Here is a 19819-nt window from a genome sequence, read left to right as displayed (position 1 = left end):
GTCCAGCCAGGAAGAGAGCTATGTAACCCTTTCCCCATCTCAAAGGAGAAGGTGGGTATGGTGGCATATGTCTTCATTCCAGTTCTGCAGGAAATGTAAATAGGAAGATCTAGCCCTGGTGGACCCAGATATAAATGCAAGAACCTATTAGAAAAATAAAAGAAGAAAGGGCTGGGGAGGTGTTCAAGTGGTAAAACATCTGCCTATTAGGGCGGAGTTGAAACTCCACTACTACCAATACTCCCCGCTCCAACACAGTCTACATACATACATGTATACACATATTTATGTACATATGCATATATGTATTACACACACCCTTCAGTTACTTGTCTCATTAACACTAGGTTATATTTCAAATTCCTCATGAGAAGAACTTCTAACTTCTTATTCTCCTCTGCATCTCCTCAACCTCCCTCCTGCCTTCACCCCCCACCCCTGTGTTTTTAGGAACTTCTGTGAGAGGCAATCTGCTCATCTAGGGCTGAGTTTTGGAGATCAAGTGGCTACTGTGATCTTCTTGGCTCAGTGTATTCAAGATGTCACCAAATGTTGGTAACATATAATGGCAGGAAACAGAACAGAACTTTAAATTCCCTCAGGGACACCTCTGTCTATTAAAGGAAAAGATAGGACCTGGGATCATCTCGTTCCCCAATTATAGCATTGTCTCATTAAACAGATTACCAGGACAGAGGAGCCTGGACAGAGGTGCAAGGGGAAGAAATCCTATTAGGGCTCTCAGCAGGAGACTCACTGCAGACACACTAATGAAAGACTTTAGCTCCCTTCACTTTAATGTAGGTTACATTAATGTAGGCCACTCATGAGGAGTGTGGGGGGAGAATGAGATGTTTATCTTCAGTAAATATTCCTGAAAAGGCTTTTTATCCCCCCAAACTTTTCAAATACAATTTTAAAAATTCACACTGATGACATTATTACAAGCTTGGGTAAGTTTACCAAGTTATTTGATTAAGGTTTCTCATTAGCTATTTTTAATTATTAGCACTGTTTATATAGTGTGTTGAAGACTTGTGAGTCATCTACACTTGTTTCCTAACCTATGAATTCATAACTAAATAAAATATGAATGTTTGCATTAATGTTGAGACAGGGTCCCATTCTATAGCCCAGGATGACAGCAAAGTCTTGATCCTCTAGCTCAGTCTCCCAAGTGCTAGGATTATAGAGGAGCAAAACCACATCTGGCTTTTTAACTGTTTTTTTAAGGAAGCTTTAATCATAGTTCTGCCAAGTAATTTTCTTTTTTTTTTTGGCCAGTCCTGGGCCTTGGACTCAGGGCTTGAGCACTGTCCCTGGCCTCTTCTTGCTCAAGACTAGCACTCTGCCACTTGAGCCACAGCGCCCCCTCTGGCCATTTTCCATATATGTGGTGCTGGGGAATCGAACTGAGAGCTTCATGTGTAGGACGCAAGCACTCTTGCGGCTAGGCCATATTCCCAGCCCCCTGCCAAGTAATTTTCATGCACCAATCAATACAATAGGATTAGCTGTTGCCAATTCTAAAATACACATATTTTGTTTTGTTTTTTGCCAGTCCTAGGGCTTGAACTCAGGGCCTGAGCACTGTCCCTGGCTTCTTTTTGCTCAAGCCTAGAGCTCTACCACTTGAGCTACAGTGCCACTTCCAGCTTTTTCTACATATGTGGTGCTGAGGAATCAAACGCAGGGCTTTATGTATACAAGGCGAGCACTTTACCACTAGGCCATATTCCCAGCCCTAAAATATAATTATTTTGAGAAAGCTCAATTCAATACAAAACTATGTAACTGTGTACATGTTGGGTACATATGACCCTCTATATGCAAATCCTTGGTCTATTTGTGTGGGCTCAAGCTATTAGAGGGTCCAAGTTCTAAAATTTAAAAGCTTCAGTGTTTGAGAAAAAAACAAACATACAAATACATACTAATGATATACAAAGTATTTCCTAACTTAAAAAAGCCTAGCAAGCAGTTCACAAATAATAAAGAACTACTATACTACACTGGTTAACTATAGTAGGCCAACTGTCTAGATTATTGGCCAGTAGATAATACATTCATTTAATCATGCAGCAAGTATTTACTGAGCTCCTACTACATTCTAATGCACAATCTATATCCTGGGGGGGGGGGGGGCATATATCCCAGTGTAGAGACACAATATGCGTGTAAGGAGAAAACACAAAAGTAAAGGGAATTAGGACGGAAGTGTGAGTTTTCTAACTTTCAACTTCTGACTGAAGTTGCTTCTGTGTAAACTTGAACTCTAAATTGAGTCATGATTCCAAACATAGCAGATTTTAATAGTCTCCAAATTCATCCTTGCTCTGTTACTTACCTTGTGGTATACTATACATGGCTGAGATTTACAAAAATAGGAACTAAGAGTTTTCTTCTTGTGGTTCAGAGCTTTTCCCTCTTTGTTACCTTCCTTTCATTTCCCTGTTTTTGTCTTTTCACCCATGCCTATCTTGCAAAACAAAAACACCCCAAAAATGCTTGGGGAGGGAGAGAAAGCATGCCAGGGAACAGTAGAGCAGAAATCTGAAGATTCTAGATGGAAGGGGAGAAATGCTGAAGCAGCATCTGTGGATGCCTGGGGGAGCCCAGGAGAGAGAACAACCTCAGCCAGGTTGATCCTGGTTCAGCCCTCATGGGTGAGAAGGTAGTCTAGGACAGGAAGGCTGCTGGGGAGTTTGTGACCCTGAAGCAGTTCTCTGGCTCTAAATACAGGTTTCAGCTGAAAGAATGAAGGTGTCAACTAGGAGAAATGGAGAAAAGTAGACCAGGGGAATTAGTGGTGACTTCTGGGCAGCTCATAAACCACTTGAGGTTAGGAATCATAAACTTAAGCCTGACCCAGTCTGCATGGCTGGATGCTTTCCTCTACCCTTACTGAGTGGTCATGAATTTGTATTAGAGTAAGATTGTGAGAGAAGCAGGAGTGTTATACTGACAGAATTTAAGCTGGGCAAGGAGAGAAATGAATACATGAGGAGGCAAGGGATAGTGAAGATGTGAATCAAATTTGGCCCTTGGTGGAGATAAAGGATTGTTGGAATTTCCATCATCAAGAATTAACTTACAGTAATAAAGATTAAGTGCACGAGTTTGAAATCAGAGTCTACTCTGGAAGATAGCTAAATGTGTTGGCGCAGAGTGGTCAATAAACCAAAAAGCAAGATTATAAAAATGGATGATCATCTACATGAGATATTGCCTCACTAATAAAATAGGAGGAACATGAGCATTAAGTTCAGAGCTACTGCATAGTGTTAGGAAGGGGTGATGGTGACATGGTGAAGTGGTTGGTGTTAGTGCTCATGAACAGTGAATAAAGACAGTCAGGGAGTAGGAAGCAAGTGGGGAGAATAGGCCAAAAGCATGGAAGTCACCTCCCTCACATCCCTGTCTAAGGGGATGGTGCTGGAGAGGATTGTCATTATTGCCAGGGCTACGAGGGGGAAGCAGTAATGTTTTTAGAGAACAAGGGACTTTGGATATAAAAGGGATCTTTTGGGCTCCCTGGAGATGAGATGGGATATGAAGAATGAACGGAATACCTGATTCCTGGGCTTACTGAGAAGAACAGTACACTGCAAACTCAGTCCCTGAGAGTCCCAAAGCAATGGTCCTAAGCAGTGATGGCTGGGAAGGTCCTGCCCAAAGCTTGTAGTTCTTGGGTTCCCACGTTTCATCCAAGCTGATGGCATAGCTTGTGGGTTCATTTTGTAGGATGAGCAAAAACTATTTCAGCTGCTCACTTTATTTTTGAGCATGTATTTAAAAACCATAGCCACATTATATAACATTACAGGGAGCAGAGCTAGTAGAGGTTAACAACATCACTCAAAACCCAATCACCCCAATGGATTATTTTCTTTTTCAATATTTTGGCTTATATGTAGGTTCAAAATAAATAGTCTGATCTTAAGATATTTTGCCATTTAGTTTGCCAACCCTGTGCCAGATAATCTCTGACCTTGCTTCTCACCACAAATTTGTCTCTTTAGAGGAGTGGGATAGCAAGCATAGACTAGACTTGTAATCCACAGTTTTCAGTGTTTGAAAACTGACAATTTTCACTTTTTGACTTAAAGTGTATCCGAAAGTCTACAACAGTGCTGTGTGATTTGATAAGCTTTTGTTATTCTGGTACACAGAAGAATCAAAATACCTGACTATTTCTGATTCACACTACAGCTCAGCATTTAAGTGACATTTCTGGCCTAGCTAGCAGGAGCTGAGCAGCATACCATCCTACCCCAATTCCTCCCCTGAATGCTCTTTAGCAGTGTCTTACCCTACTTCTTCCATCTGTAAGTAGGATTGCTGACCTCAAACCAGCAATGTCACATGGGACACTTTGCTCATTCCACTTTAATGAGTGAGGCAGAATGCTAGAGGAGACCATAAGAAAGAAAACACATCTGTAGGACCAGGATTCTCATCCTTCACTAGTCTCTGCAAAGATTTTATTTCAATGTAAATACTGCATAGAGCTGCATAATTGACTTTAAAATATGTTCTATATCAGGTGTGGCTTCTTTTGAACTTTGATACTGAGAATTGAACTCAGAGCTGCCTTTATTACCACATGCCTCTTCTACTTTTTGCTTTTTTATTTGGCAGGGGGCGGGGTAGGGGTGTCGGTCATGGGGACTGAACTTAGGGTTTGGGTACTGTCCTTGCCCTCTTTTGCTCAAGGCACTTTGAGACACAGCTCCACTTCTGGTTATTTAGTGGTTAACCGAAAATAAGAATCTCATGGGCTTTCCTGCCTGGGCTGGCTTTGAATTGCGATCCTCAGATCTCAGCCTCCTGAGCAACTAGAAACACAGGAGTGAGCCACCAGCACCTGACTACTTTTTGCGTTTTGAAATCAAGTCTTGCTGACTCGCCTAGCCTAGTAGTTGGGGTTACAGGCATGCATACCTCTAGCCATTGCAGCTATCGATGTGCAATGCATGTACCTTCAAGAATTACTGTTTTCTTGGCATACTCCTTTTACGATATTCTCTTGAGAACATGCTGTTCTCCAAACAGATGACTATCATATATCATATTTGAATGAAGCCTATACATCACTATAGTGTTTGTTTTCACAAAGGCAAATAGGAGAAAATGTATTTTCTTAATGGAAATAAAACAAATTGCTATCTATAAATGCTCATCTGCCCACAGCATGAAAGGACACTGTATTTATCATTGTCAAGGGCTATGAAGTACTTATTTTTCACAGCAGTTTAATAACAGAAATTCCAATTGAAGAGCTAACATTTGGATGCTCATGTTCTCATAAAATGCTTAGGTGCACAAATTAGAACATCCCAGTCTGGGAAGGTTGACTGAATAGAACAGATCTATTAACTGTAGCAGGTCAAGGGAAAATATCAAGGGTCACTGAGAAAAATCTCACCAAAACAAGAATGTTATAGAGGAATAACTTTTAAGAAATAATCTTTTTAAACAGGAGGAAGTATCTGTTATTCACTTAAAAAAAAAAAGGACCAAACCAAGGGCTGGTAAATCACACCTATTATCCTAGCTACTTAGGAGGTTGAGATCTGAGACTCAAAAGCAGCCTGGGAAGGAAAGTCTGTTAAGACTCTTACCTCCAATTTATCAGCAAAAAGCAGAAAGTGAGGGCTAGGAATGTGGTTTAGTGGTAGAGTGCTTGTCTAGCATGCAAGCCCTGGGTTCAATTCCACAGTACCACACAGACAGAAAAAGCCAGAAGTGGCCCTGTGGCTCAAGTGGTAGAGTGCTAGCTTTGCACAAAAAGAAGCTCAGGGACAGTACCCAGGCCCTGAGTTCAAGCCCCAGGACTGCCCAAAAAGAATTTTAAAAAGGTGTGAAGTGAAATTGTGGCTCAAGTGGCAAAGTGTCAGCCTTGAGTGAAAGAGCTCAGGGATAGTGCCCAGACCCCAAGTTCCTGCCCTAGTACTGATACAAAAGTAAATAAATTGAACATTTTTGGTCTCTTTAAAAAATCATCTACTGGGCCAGTAGTTTGCTCTCCCTCCAATAAACTTTTTCTGCCTGAAAAAGAAAAATAACCACCTACATTTTCCTAAGGACCTCCTTATATATTTTATTACCCCAAATCTTCAAATGTGTACACAAAAGTATCTCGACAAAATTTAAATGAATTTAAATGAGGAGCTGGTTTTGTAGCCTCAGGTGGGAGAATGACTTATCCCAGGAGTTACTAGCCTGGGCCACAGAGCAAAGGCCCTCATCAAAACAAACAAAAAATAACTTTAAAGGGTATCCACACCACACATTTTCAGTAATAGTCTGAATTCAATGATAAAATCAAACTGTCTGGTTTATTCCACTGAAAAGAGAAATGATGTTTGTGAAGAAAGACCAAGACTACAGTCCCAGTACCACCATTAAAAGGTTGTTGTTTTTCACTGCTTAAAGCCTAGTTTAAGACATTTTCTTTTTCACACAGATTTTTGCTATTTAGATATTTTCTATTATAATCTTTTTTGCCCATTTATGTACTAAGATACATAATTACTATCCAAGGAGGTTGATAATTCTCACTCTGATCAGACGTGTATATCATGCATTCTCCAGAAGAGATCCTTAAATGTTTAAAAAAGTTAATGATTACTCAGCATTACTGAGTATTTTCTGTGCGTCAGATCCTGATCTAAACACCATATACTGGTATACCCATGGAAGGTGAAGGAGGTAGAGGCTAAGGAAGTGATGGAGATAACACTTCAAGTAAGATCTGGAGCCTGGTTTGCACACAGCACTGACTGCAGAGCTGTGTTGCTCAATATGCTAAGCTGCCTTATTTTCATCAACAGCCAGGTGGTGTTGAACTTAAAAGACATACATGCCCACTTCTCCAACTAAAATGTCTATTTTCTTAAAATGGATTCCTTTTAAAAATGCCTGTCTTAAATGTTTACGAATTTACAAAAGCTGAAATATTTTGTAATGGTAATATTGTTCTATAAAGGTAATTGTTCTATATATTCTATTAAGCACTCTCCATTCAGGTTCAAACTGAAATCAGTAACTGCAAATGACACAATTTCATAGTGATGTAAGTATATTAGCAGTTACATATTTAATATCTGCACATAAATCTACTTTGAAAAAGGTAATATACTAGTAAATAAGTACATATCCTATTCTTTAAAAACTTCTATGAAACCTAGAAGGAAATATATAGAGATTAGATTTCTTGGGCAACAATGGAAGTCTACGGCTAAGGAATACTCACAAAAGGGGAAGAAGCTACAAAACAAGAATCGTAGGTATGTTGGACAGCCAGTCAACTTTAAGCTGTCCAGTTCCTCACACTTGCTGTCTACTATATCCTGATAGTCTAGCAAAAATACAGCTAAAAGTTTTCCTTATTAAAGGAAAACATCAATAAAATGGGTACTTCATTGTGCTATGAATTTAGTAAAACATTATCTAAAAGCTAATTGACTGTTATTAAAATTTCTAGTAAGAAACTTATAAAAAACAAAGAATTCTCACTGTCCAAGTATAAGCCAATTTAGGTAACTTTCAATATAGCTAAACTCAAGAGAGGGGCTACCACTTGCTGAAATCCAGCTGAACAAAATGGGATTACTATGAAGCACTAAATCACTTGGTCCTTGTCCTCAACTGAACTACCTCAGATTTCTGCCAAGTCCTCATCCAAAACCTGCTGCCTCCCGCCTGCTACTGACCCTACCCCTACAAGAAAACCTGCTGGCTAGCTGCGCATTCATGGCTTTGTCATTGGAGACTGTAAGTCTGAGTGAAGTTATTCAAGGTGAGGGTCACAATGAGAGAACGAGGATCCTTCTTATTCTTGTGAACTGTGATCTTTCCTTTTAAGGCTTCACCTAGAAGACAAAGAGGGCAAAAAAAAAAAAAAAGTGTGTAAGAATGTGCAGAGCATATTCTAACAGTAAAGTAAATAATGGTACTTAATGATTTTTTTTTTGTTGTTTCAAGAGGCTTCTCTAAAATTTTTGACTAGGCCTGTAGAGCAGTTTTACATTACCATCTACATATCTCAGGTATGAAATCCTTTTGACTAACAGCCCCCCCTCCCCTGTCTCTTTAGCCCCTTTTGGTGCTGTGGATGGAATCCAGGGTCTTGTACCTGTAGCATTCTACCACTGAGTCACATTCTTAGTCAGTTTTATGTGAGAGAACAAAACCACAGTCATGCAGGGTGCAGGTGGCAGTGGGAGCAGTTTTATTAAATTATTGACAATGAGGCTCTCAAGTGGGTTCTGGGCATGGAGAAAAGAGAACAAAGCAAGGTATCAAAGAGTTCATGGTCAAGTATAAAAAGACATAGTTACATTATTAACAACTACACAACAAACTTATGTCTACAGCAGGCTGCAGGAAAAGATTGAAGAGGGCAGTAAGAGTCAAGGTGTTGTAGGAATTAATAGGTGATCTAAGGGGAGGGCTAAAATCATGGCAAACCATTAAGGAGTATATATGTAATGACATTTAAGGGAGAGAAAATAAGTACAGAGAGCCTTCAAGAAGTAGGATATTGAAGAACTATAGTTGGAGAAACTTTAAGGAATTATATTTTATAGATGTATATGACAAGGCTATTGGCTTTCAGTGTATTGACATGGTAAATGGGCAATACAACTTACACAGGTTAAAATAAGGAAAACAAAAAAAAATGCATCCGTTTAAGGTAAAGGCCAATTTTCCTAAAAGTTTATTTTATTCCCCAAATGAGACTTTTCTGTGATTTTTGTGATCATTAATACTTCTCAGCCAATTTTTCTCTATATATTTGCAAAGAGTCATTAAAAAATAACAAAACACTGCTCAGTTGTAACTAATCACTATTCCTTGCATTAGTGAGAGTAACAACACACCGATACATTAGAAATAGTGTCACAATCTGGCAGGACAAAATGAGACAGTACATAAAATAATGATTGAAGGATCTATATAAAATTCTCTATGTACACACACACACACACACACACACACACACACACACACACACACACCCCAAATCAATGTTTATCCAAGTACTGAGCAATATCCTATTAAAAATCCTTTTAAACAAATACAACTGCAACCTTCTCTCTACGCAATGAATGTTCTTTGGTTAAATACCCCGGCTTGGGTGGCTCACACATGTAATCCTAACTACTCAAGAGGCTGAGATTTGTGGATCCTGGATAGAAGCACCCTGGGCAGGAATCATCTGTAAGACTCTTATCTCCAATAACCACAAAAAGCCAGAAGTAGTGGTGTGGCTGAAGTGGTAGAGTGCTAGTCTTGAGCAAAAAGAGCTTAGGGACAGTGCCCAGGTACCACGTTCAAGCCCAAGTACTGGCAAAAACAAAGAAACAACAACAAAAAAACACTAGTTATTTTCAGAATACAAGTACCCTATTTCTGATGCATTTTATACATCTTTGCAAAAAGTCAAGACTGACAGTTAAATATCAGATTAAAATATAAGATTAAGGATTAGAGTAGTGTAATAATGTGGAGTAAAGTACATTCCATTTTGTGAAGCATAAAAATGATTCCCTGTGTTAGAGTCTAAGCAAATATGTGCATGTACTTTGGCTTTTATATCTAACTTACTGGTGTATAGTAAGAAAAGGAATAAACTACCACATGTCGTACTAATAGGGCACATAGGAAAAGATTACTAGTCAGATGGGTCCACAAATTTTATAGAGTACAGATTAATTACTACCATGGGGCATCTGTGTGTGTAGGTATCTTCATTTATAAAAAAGATTAATATCAATATAGGTCTCTAGGTATTCGCAGAGTGAGACCAAGGGAGAATATTCTTAGGAGAGGATCACAAAGGCACAATAGTTCTGTGCATATCATATAAAATAATATTTTATGAAATGAACTCCAAGAAATAGAAACAAAGAGGTTTTTCCTTTTTCCTTTGTTGTTGTTTCCCCCCACCCCTTTTGTCTTGTTTGTTAATTTGTCTTTGAGAGGGTGAGGAGGGGCCTGGAAAGGGCGGGACAAAGGGTGAACAAATTCAGCAGTGATACTAGACACTATGTTGAAACTGAACTATACAACTTGTAGGTGGGGAAGGGAGGGAGGAACTGGGAGAGAGAGAGGGAAGGGGTGACATTGTTAAAAAAAAATTATGTACCCATTACTCGACTTAAGTGTAACTCCTATATATATCACCTTTACAATAACAATAACATATTAAAATTAGTATTTATTTTTACTAAATCCTAATACTTGTTTCATTATCTGTTAAGACATTAACCTAGAGAATAAAGGCATTAACAGCTTCAACAAATCATAGGCATTTTCCAGTTTTGAATACGTAAGCAATATTTTACCATTCTGTTCTCCCCCCTCCTTTTTAGCTTTTTTTTTTTTAAGGTGCTGAGGACTAAACTCAGGGCCTTGCACTTGGCAGGCAAGCGCTCTTCCACTCAGCTAAATCCCCAACCTTCTCTACACGCATTCTCCTTTTGAGACACAGTTATGCTCTATAGCCAGTCTCAAACTCAGCTTCAGATGCTAGAATTATATATACATGGATTCCTGGCTTACATGGAATTGCCACTTTTGTCAAACTAAAGTAACAGTTTAAAATTAAAGTTCTTATGATAGAGAATAGTAATTATTAGAGATTAGGTTAAATTTACTATTGTATTACCAACACTTATGAGCATCAGTTCATATTTAGGACTTAATGGCTTACAATGGCTTATCAGTTTTGTCTTATTTAATAAGTGATGTGTATTAATGTAAATTAGTTATTTCTATAAAGTACTTCAGATGTGCGAAACAAAAATAATGATTCAAAAATTCTACACACGTAGATGCTGCCTTAAAATCTAGATGTTGCCTCCTTTTAAAATATATGGCATATGGCTGGGAATATGGCCTAGTGGCAAGAGTGCTTGCCTTGTATACATGAGGCCCTGGGTTCAATTCCTCAGCACCACATATACAGAAAATGGCCAGAAGTGGTGCTGTGGCTCAAGTGGCAGAGTGCTAGACTTGAGCAAAAAAGAAGCCAGGGACAGTGCTCAGGCCCTGAGTTCACGGCCTAGGACTGGCTTAAAAAAAAATATATATATATATATATATATATATGTATGTATGTATGTATATGGCATAAAACTGGGCGATGAGGGCTTGCTTGTAATCCTAGCTACTAGGAGGCTGAGATCTGAGGATCACAGGTCAAAGCCAGCCTGGGCAGAAAGTCCATGAGACGCTATCTCCAATAAATTATCCAGAATAAACTGGAAGAGGTGCTGTAGCTCAAGTGGTAAAGTGACAGCCTTGAGCACAAAGAGGTTCAAGCCCTGAGTTCAAGCCTCAGGACTGTCCCCTGAACAATGACCAAACTGCGCACCACCATACTTCTCAAACGCATCCCTGTTACGTGACTGAAGACTGCATATGAACTTGTAGTGGGTTTTTTTTTTGTTGTTGTTACTGGGGATCGAACCGAGGACATTGCACTTGCTAGACAAGCGCTTTGCCACCAAGCTACATCCCAGCCCCACGTGTAGTGTTCTTATAGTGTTCAAATAACAAGAATTTCTCTGGAATGTGTTGGGCATACATATGCTCAAATTACTATAGAATGACCAATAAACTTCAGCATTAATTCATAAAATGTCTGATTAACACAGGAATAAGGAGAAATTTCCTTACTGAGAGAGTATTTATCAAAATCTAAGAACACATATAAAAAGCAAAAGCAAACAGTATATGTCTATCCAAGTGAGAACACAGCAAAGATATCAATTAACATTATTCTTGAATGCTCTCCCAAATCAAATGTCAAGATTTAAACAGAAGTAAAAATAAAGACACAATGTTACTTGAAGTAGATGAAATTAATTACATATGAGTTATTTTCAGTGACACAATTTTAGAAATCTGCATTAACACCTTTTTAGATTTTCACTATACACTAGCTGGATAATGTAGGATGAAACTATGGTTCTGAACAAAACATAGCATCTAGAAAGCAATTAACCAAACAATTCCCAAAGCTCACACATCTGGGAGATCTACCAGACAGAACAGAAAGAACAGGTCAACAGTTGAAGTCTGAACTGGAAATTCTAATGGCCTCCTAACCAAACCTGAAAGGTTAGGATCAAGGTAAACTAATTAACTGCCTGCAAAAACAAATATCAAGTTATTTTTATTTAAAGATAAAATATAAACATTAAGCAACACACATTTTGTAATGTCTGCTGTCCAATTTAAAAAGTACTTGGGTATGTGAAAAAGCAGCAAACTGCTTTTCTGCCTATAGGCAGAAAAAGAAATCAGTCAACAGAAAGAGATTGAGAAAATATGGTAAGAGAAATAGGTAACAAAAAAAGAGATTTCAAACAAAACATTCGGAGCTGGAGATATTACAGGAAAAGAAAAAGCAGTGAATCTGAAGGACTAGAAAGCGAAATCATCCACACTGGAGCATGGACAGAATTCTAATTCCTACCAATCAATTAGCAGAGATGCAGACTTGGTAATTATGGGACTGTATCATACAGCCCAATATACATCGAATTAGAAAGCTGAGGAGAGCGTTAAAATAAGCAAACACAGGAAAAAAGAACTCAGAAAATATGCTATAAGACTAATAAACCCACAGATCTGAAATGAACAACCAACTTCAGGCAGAATAAATCCTTTGAAGTGATAAAAGAAAACCTATCCACTAAGAATTAGAGGACAGAAACCCACAAGCTGGTTAGAAAATTCACATGTAAATAAAAAATAGAATAGTCAAAACAATTTTGAAAAAGGAACACATAGGAGGACTTACAAACACAGTGTTCTTATGGCTAAAGGACAGATGTGCAGATCAATGAAACAAAGTGAGTGCTTAGAAATAGATGTTTTTACATATGGTCTATTAATTTTTGACAAAGAAGCTAAGGTAACTAAATAGGCAAAGAATAGTTCTAAGAACTGATGATATTCATAGGAGTAGATCACAAAGGCTCAATAGCTATGTGCGTAAAATATTTTAGAAATGAACTCCAAGAAATGGAAACAAGAGATTTTTGTTGTTGTTTTCTTTTCCTTTTGTCTTGTTTGTTAGTTTGTCTTTGGGAGGGAGAGGGGAGACACAGAAATGGAGGTACAAAGGGTGAACAAATATAGCAGTGGTACTCACTAGACGCTATGTGGAAAATGAATTATATAACTTGTGGGTGGGGATGGGAGGGAAAAACTGGGAGAGAGCAAGGGAAGGGGTGACATGGTTCAAAAAGAAATATACTCATTACTTGACTTATGGAATTATAAACTCTTTGAACATCACCTCTACAATAATAAAACATTTTTGAAAAAGAATTGATGAAACGAATACACATATGGGAAAGATGACCCATTACCTCTTAAAATTAACATCAAATAGATTACTGACCTAAACAGAGATAGAAAAATTAAAAATGAATAAGCTTATTTGTTGATGTAGAAATCCTTAGAAGGAAACTTTAAGATAGTCATGTTTCATGGTGCTTCTAAAGCAGGGGATCTAATTCTTCATTTCAGGATCAAAGGATACCTATAAGATTTCTGTGCATTTTTCTACTCAACCAGGTAGCCCCAGTCAGACTGAATTAGTATTGAAAATTTCTGTTAAATTTTCACAGGAAAGATTTTAATGATCATCATTATAGAAAACATCTAAAAATTTAACATACATTGCCTTAGGTATAAAGCTGATGGCTGTTATTTTACACATCTTAAACAAAAGACAAATATGACTTTTTTCCATAATAATAATTTGAAAGACTAGGGTGCACAGATATTTAAGTTAATTAAATGACATCAAGGGTCACAGTAATAAATACATAATTCACAGTGCTGAACTCCCTTCAATTGTCCAGGCCTATCTACAGTGCCAAGGCAGTGGCTATAACAGCAGAGCAGATCAGGGTAATTAATCAGTGTCAAGTAGATACAAGATGACTGATGTAATGTGTGTGCAGTGTGGTGAGAGCCGCAAAGGACGCGGTGGAGCCGAGCTGTACTATCTTGTGTTTATGCCTGCAGACAGCTCTCAGTACACCACACAGCAGTGCTGCAGCTGGAGCAGAAAGCAAATGGGTTTCGTTTCAATTCCGTTAGTGTGCTTTTTAAAATTAATTTTCTTCTAAAACAATGAAACAAAGAACAATGCAAAAAATCATTATTACTATTAAAGCTTAGACTTTAGAAAAGGAAAGGAAAAAAAATCCAGATTCTCCATCATGTAAAAGGTTACTATGTATACAGAAAGAAAAACAAATAGCCTAATCTTAATCATACTTTTAAACCCAACTACAGACTTTAAAAAAAAAAAGCAAACCCAAATGCTAAACCAACTAGGTTCATTATTTTACAGTTGTATTTTGCTCTTAGACAAATGTCTTATAATTTACCTTTTTTTTTCTTTTGGTGTCAGAACAGGGGTTTGAACTTAGGGCTTCATGCTTGCTACAACTCGAGCCTTATTTCCAGCCCATTTAGCTCTGGTTATATTTGAGATGTGTTCTTGCTTTTTTGCTAGGACCTGCCTAGACAGACCACAAGCTTTCTACTTACTCTTCCCAACAAAGCTGGGATGAGAAACACACATGCCACAATGTCCAGCCTTTTATGTTCAGATGGTAGTCTCTTGAGTATTCAACTAGGGCTGGCCTGAGATGGGGATCCTTCTGACCTTAGTCCCCTATACGCATAGGATGACAGGCAGGCACCATCATGCCCAGCTTTTGCTTCATGTGAGGTCTTGTGAACTGTTTTGCCTAGGTTGGCCTGGAACATGATCCTTCCAGTCTCTGTTTCCTAGACAACCAGCATAAGCCATGAGGGTTCCTGGCTGAGTTCTTATTTTTGGTAAATTCCTAGTTAGAAAAAAAAATTCTATATTTACATGTTTTTCCCCTCTGCTTAGCACTAAGCTATTTACAAGGATAAAGTTACTACTACCAAAAAAAAAAGGTTTACTATTACTAAAAATATTAGCACAAATACACAATGACATATGCAGATATTTAGAAATCATATAGTATAACCACCAATCTAGGCAGAATAACTTGGATGTTTACAACTGTTTTGCTTATTAAAAAGAATCTTACATTAAAATTTGGAAACTGAACAAGCTTCACATATTGCAAAGTTTCCCAAAGAGACAGCTTTGAATTGACCTGAAAATTGTACAGTGCATGGAGAAAAACTCTACTCATACTAAAAAATGTAGAGACTTCTTTTCAGACAAGCCAAGATAAATTTGACTAACAGTCTACTCGTGTTCAATAAATTTCTGAGAGTACCAGAGTTGGCAAAAAAAAGGAGAATGACTGATAGCAGCCAGCTAAATGGTTTTAGCATGACACCACCCAATGTGATGAGATGAATTAATTTCAATGTATGACAACATATATTAATGTACTTGTTGATTCAGAATAATATTTTCAATATGTCAAATACTGTATCAGATCAGCAGAGGCAAATAACTCTTTCTTTATCATAGTTCTCTATAACACAGATATAGGCATACAATTATTTCAGAGAAGAAAGAAAGAACAACTATCTTTCTGGGTCAACTAAGGAATGAGCTGGGTTGGAAAAGGAAAATTATAATTTATCAAGAAGAGGTCAAAACAGTTGTCTATGTAGAAGAATATCTCAGACAAAGTCAAATAATGAGAAGAAAACAGAGAATCATTAGCTAAACTACGATTAGTGTAAAGCCTGGGATTATGGCTCAATTTGGGTAAGCACTTGCTAGCACATGTGAGGCCGTAGGCTTGAAATGACTAATCAATACAGATAAAACATACGGACTTATCTGGGATTGTGAAAGGGTAGGTCTGGAAATTCTGAAACACTACTCAGATTATAGAGTCACCATAGGGATGTATTTTATCATAAAGATATTGTCCAGTCATTTGATTTATGTGGTTGCTGATGAGTATTTTGACACTCCTGTGTTACACACACACACACACACACACACGCACACACAAACACACTATATAATTCCCCCTTTTCTTTGGCCCAAAGAATATTTAGCTCTGAATCTGTGTGTGGTGTGTGTGTGTGCGCCCACTAACATGTGTATGTATCTGTTTGGGGCTTATTAAATTTCTTTAATCTGCACATTACGGTTTTTATCCAATTTAAGAAAATTTGGCTGTTATTTCATCAACTGTATTACCTGTACTTATATCCTCTTTTTATCCCTTTTGTCTTCCAGTTTCTTTCAGATGCATGAAATCACTTAATCTTTATTTTTTAACGTCACCTGATTCTTGACACATTTTGATATATTTCATTGCAGTATCTTCAAGTTTACTTTTTTCTCTTACTACTCATTATTACCATTTTCACTTGATATTACAAGTTCTACATCTAGAAGTTCCATTTGCATTGAAGATGTTTTCTTATATTCTCCTTGTTATATGCACACAAATATAACATTTCAATATGCTCATCTGCTAATTCCATCATTTCTAGGTTTCTTCTGATTTTTCCATCTAACTAAATGTGGTGGCACTGAAATTTTTATGTTGGTGAGTTTTATTAGTTTCCTTTGTTGCCATTAAATTATATACTTGCAGTTCCATTGGTTGTCTGTTGAATTTTGACAAGCAGCATCTAGGGTATCCTTCTCCCTAGGGATAGTTTATCCTATGATGAGGACACAGTCCTCTGGCATCTTTACTGAATGTAGTTCAAAAGGACTCAGCTCTCTGAGACCTGACAAAAGCCTGAACATTCTGCAGGCCTTCATGAACTCTGGGAACTTTTCAGTACATGGATGAACTGAACTGTGTTCAGTCCCCGACCTTGTGCATGTTACCCTATATAGATTCAGCCTTATACTCGTCTAAACTCAAAAGGCCTTCCTATTAGATGTCAACAGCAGCTCTTTTTCAGATTTGCTTACTTCTTCTCTGTCTTCTAACTACTAACCTCTGTTCATTAATACTACCATCAAAATATACAGCAGGGTGGACAGAAATGTCATGTTTATGTGATACCTTCTTTGTACTTTAGCAACTAACAAATGGAGTGCATTTTTTCTTACTTTGCAACTTCCCTTCCAAATCTTTTGTCAATTTGTATTATTTTATAGTATTCTAATATTAGGTGGTGTATTCCTCTTATTATTTAAATACTCATGCATTGCTCTTACTATTTGAATATTCAATACTCAAGTACATACTTTAGATAATGGCAGTAAAAGAAATAGAGTGGCGCTCACTTTGGCAGCACATATACTAAAATTGAAACGATACAGAGAAGATTAGCATGGCCCCTGTGCAAGAAATAGAGTAAATGTTGGTCATGGTAAGGGCAATGTTAAGTGTTACAAAACTGCTTCAAAGAATTTGAAAAACTGAAGCAGAGCATTAATCAATTACTCTGAGAACTGTCCAGTGAAGAATACTTAGGATTTCCAAGTTTCACTAGCCACCATACAATATTTCGTTGTAATTAAGTAGAAGAGAACATAGATAATCGAGATCAAATGCTATCTTAAATTTTACACTCAAGGTGAAAATATGAATTAGTAGCCCTGCCTCTAAAATCCCAGCTGTGAGATGACAAAATGGTTACAGCGAACCAGAAGCAAATGTTCAAGTATCCAAAGGTCAGTGCAAATATCGTTGACAGATAAAAGGACTTCACTAGTATTTGCCTTGTTTCAGTTTTGCTATACTCAAGCTTTCTGAGGACACAGAAAATGACACCATCAATGTGTCATTTTTATCCCAGAGCACTGGAACTTCAAAGTAAGCAAGTGACAACTAAGTACAGCTTTCCTCTAATGCTTTATTTGAATCTGTTAAATTCAGTGCATGCACCAAAAGTGAAATCAAAACTCTCCTAGAATTTAATGAACTAGATAGGGAGAGAGAAATGAATACAAGAGACTACCCAGGGACCTCCCTTTGAGCCTTGTGAATATCCTGACATTCTGCCATAGCTCCTTCAACTCTTAAAATTGGTCCATATATGAGATACTGACTCTTTCTGAAGCCTGTTCCAATCCCATTTCTAGTTCTTCCTAGACAAAATATGCTGAATCTAGTGTGAATCAGTAGTAAGTGCTGTTTTAAACCTTTCCTATGTATGTGTACATATAGTGTTTTAATATTTTTAAACTTGATATAAATAATTTATTGTAGGAGTTGCTTTGTCATTTTTTCCTACTCAGTGTTTCTTCTGGTTGACGTAGGAATTTATCCTATGTAGCTATCATATTTATACATCTTATACAAAACACAGTATCTTATTTTTGTTCAAAAATGTCTAGAATACATACGGGGGTGGTGGTGGTGGTGGTGGGAGAAACGGGACTGCTAGGTTACAGTGAAATAGACCTAACATGATGGGGTCAAATTGTTCTCTAATGTTAAAAGAATTAAAACTACCAACAAAAGGATGTGAAAGTCCCATTTGTCTATATTGTTGCCAACAAGTGGCATTATTAAACTGTTTACTTCTTCTCTGCTCACCAAACTGATGGATAATCAAGTGTCTCAATTCCAGGGCTGGGAATATGGCCTAGTGGCAAGAGTGCTTGCCTCGTATACATGAGGCCCTGGGTTCAATTCCTCAGTACCACATATACAGAAAATGGCCAGAAGTGGCGCTGTGGCTCAAGTGGCAGAGTGCTAGCCTTGAGCAAAAAAGAAGCCAGGGACAGTGCTCAGGCCCTGAGTTCACGGCCTAGGACTGGCCAAAAAAAAAAAAAAAAAAGTGTCTCAATTCCAGCTATGATTCTTTCCCTGAGTTACTAGTGATGCAGGCTCTCCTTTCATTGAAACCCAAGGTTAAGTTTTCCTGTCCTCCAGCACACTGCATGTCAAAGAGGTCAAAAATTCTCCAAAAATGTCTCAGTAATATGAGAAGTGTAGGTGCTGACAAATGTAATCTGTAAGGTCACAGAAAAAGGAAGGGAGAATCTGGCCAGCTCTTAAGCCCTGAGGAAGATATGCACAGGGGGACAGGGAAAAGAAATCTCTAACAAATAATACAGTAAAACTGAAGTGACATTCTCTTTAGTTTATATGCTAGTTCTATTGGTGGTATTTCTCTTTAGTCACTTTGGGAATGAAAATATTTTCATCCAGTTACATTTGCATCTTATTAGCTACCAGGTGTTGCCTATCAAAATATTTCCGGAGTTATTTTATTAAAGTTTTGACTACATAATAGTACACTGAAAATTAGGAATTTTCTTCAAAATATGTCTTTTAATTAAATGCCACCTGAAATGTACATAGATGAGATGCTCCAGAAACAGTTTACCTTAACATCTGTTAAACTGTGCCCCAATGCATACAGTAGGCACATAAATAATCGTTGAAAAATGAAAACTACTGTTTACTTTAGAATGAATAAGATTCCTTCCCCTTCTTATCTTCTTACCTGCTTTAACTGAAAATGGCTTTTCCAGGAGAAATGCTGTTTGTTTCCAGTGCGTTTTGGTACTCTGGGGGCCCGTGGAGAACATGACCTGTTTTGGTAAAGTTCAGAAATATTTCTGATGAAGTACAGATTTCTAATATCATGGTACATTACTCTACTAAATCATACAAGCTCCAAGTGCTTAGAACAGCAAAATGCTTCTGATCAAACACCTTGGGGCACAAAAATAAAACACAATGTACTCCACATAATTAATCTGTATGAATAACTCAGGATACTTACCCTGCTATGGCAGTTCTTCTCAAAATATATGTCAAAGTAGCCGACGATTGCCTGTTAATTTAAAAGAACACCAATGATTATTAAACCATTATAGGATGTATTTAAC

General features: G+C 37.6%; 1 protein-coding gene and 1 non-coding gene across 2 annotated transcripts in view; one reads left to right on the top strand and one right to left on the bottom strand.

Moving 5' to 3' along the window:
* Window positions 1–6324: 6324 nt before the first annotated feature.
* Window positions 6325–19819, bottom strand: part of Prmt3 (protein arginine methyltransferase 3) — a 98225-nt gene continuing 84730 nt past the window's right edge. The window contains exons 14-16 of the mRNA XM_048359582.1: window positions 19714–19764; window positions 19432–19519; window positions 6325–7877 (exon numbers count right to left, since the gene is read on the bottom strand). Of these exons, the coding sequence (XP_048215539.1) occupies window positions 7768–7877; window positions 19432–19519; window positions 19714–19764 (249 nt within the window). The 3' untranslated portion in view covers window positions 6325–7767. The remainder of the gene's footprint in view (window positions 7878–19431; window positions 19520–19713; window positions 19765–19819) is intronic.
* Window positions 17250–17357, top strand: LOC125362832. Its single transcript, XR_007213134.1, has one exon. It is a non-coding gene; the product is annotated as a U6 spliceosomal RNA (small nuclear RNA).

The sequence above is a fragment of the Perognathus longimembris genome, chromosome 13 (assembly GCF_023159225.1).
Source record: "Perognathus longimembris pacificus isolate PPM17 chromosome 13, ASM2315922v1, whole genome shotgun sequence".
Lineage (NCBI taxonomy): Eukaryota > Metazoa > Chordata > Mammalia > Rodentia > Heteromyidae > Perognathus > Perognathus longimembris.
The sequence above is the reverse complement of the archived record's forward strand: the minus strand, read 5'-3'. Positions and strand labels throughout refer to the sequence as shown.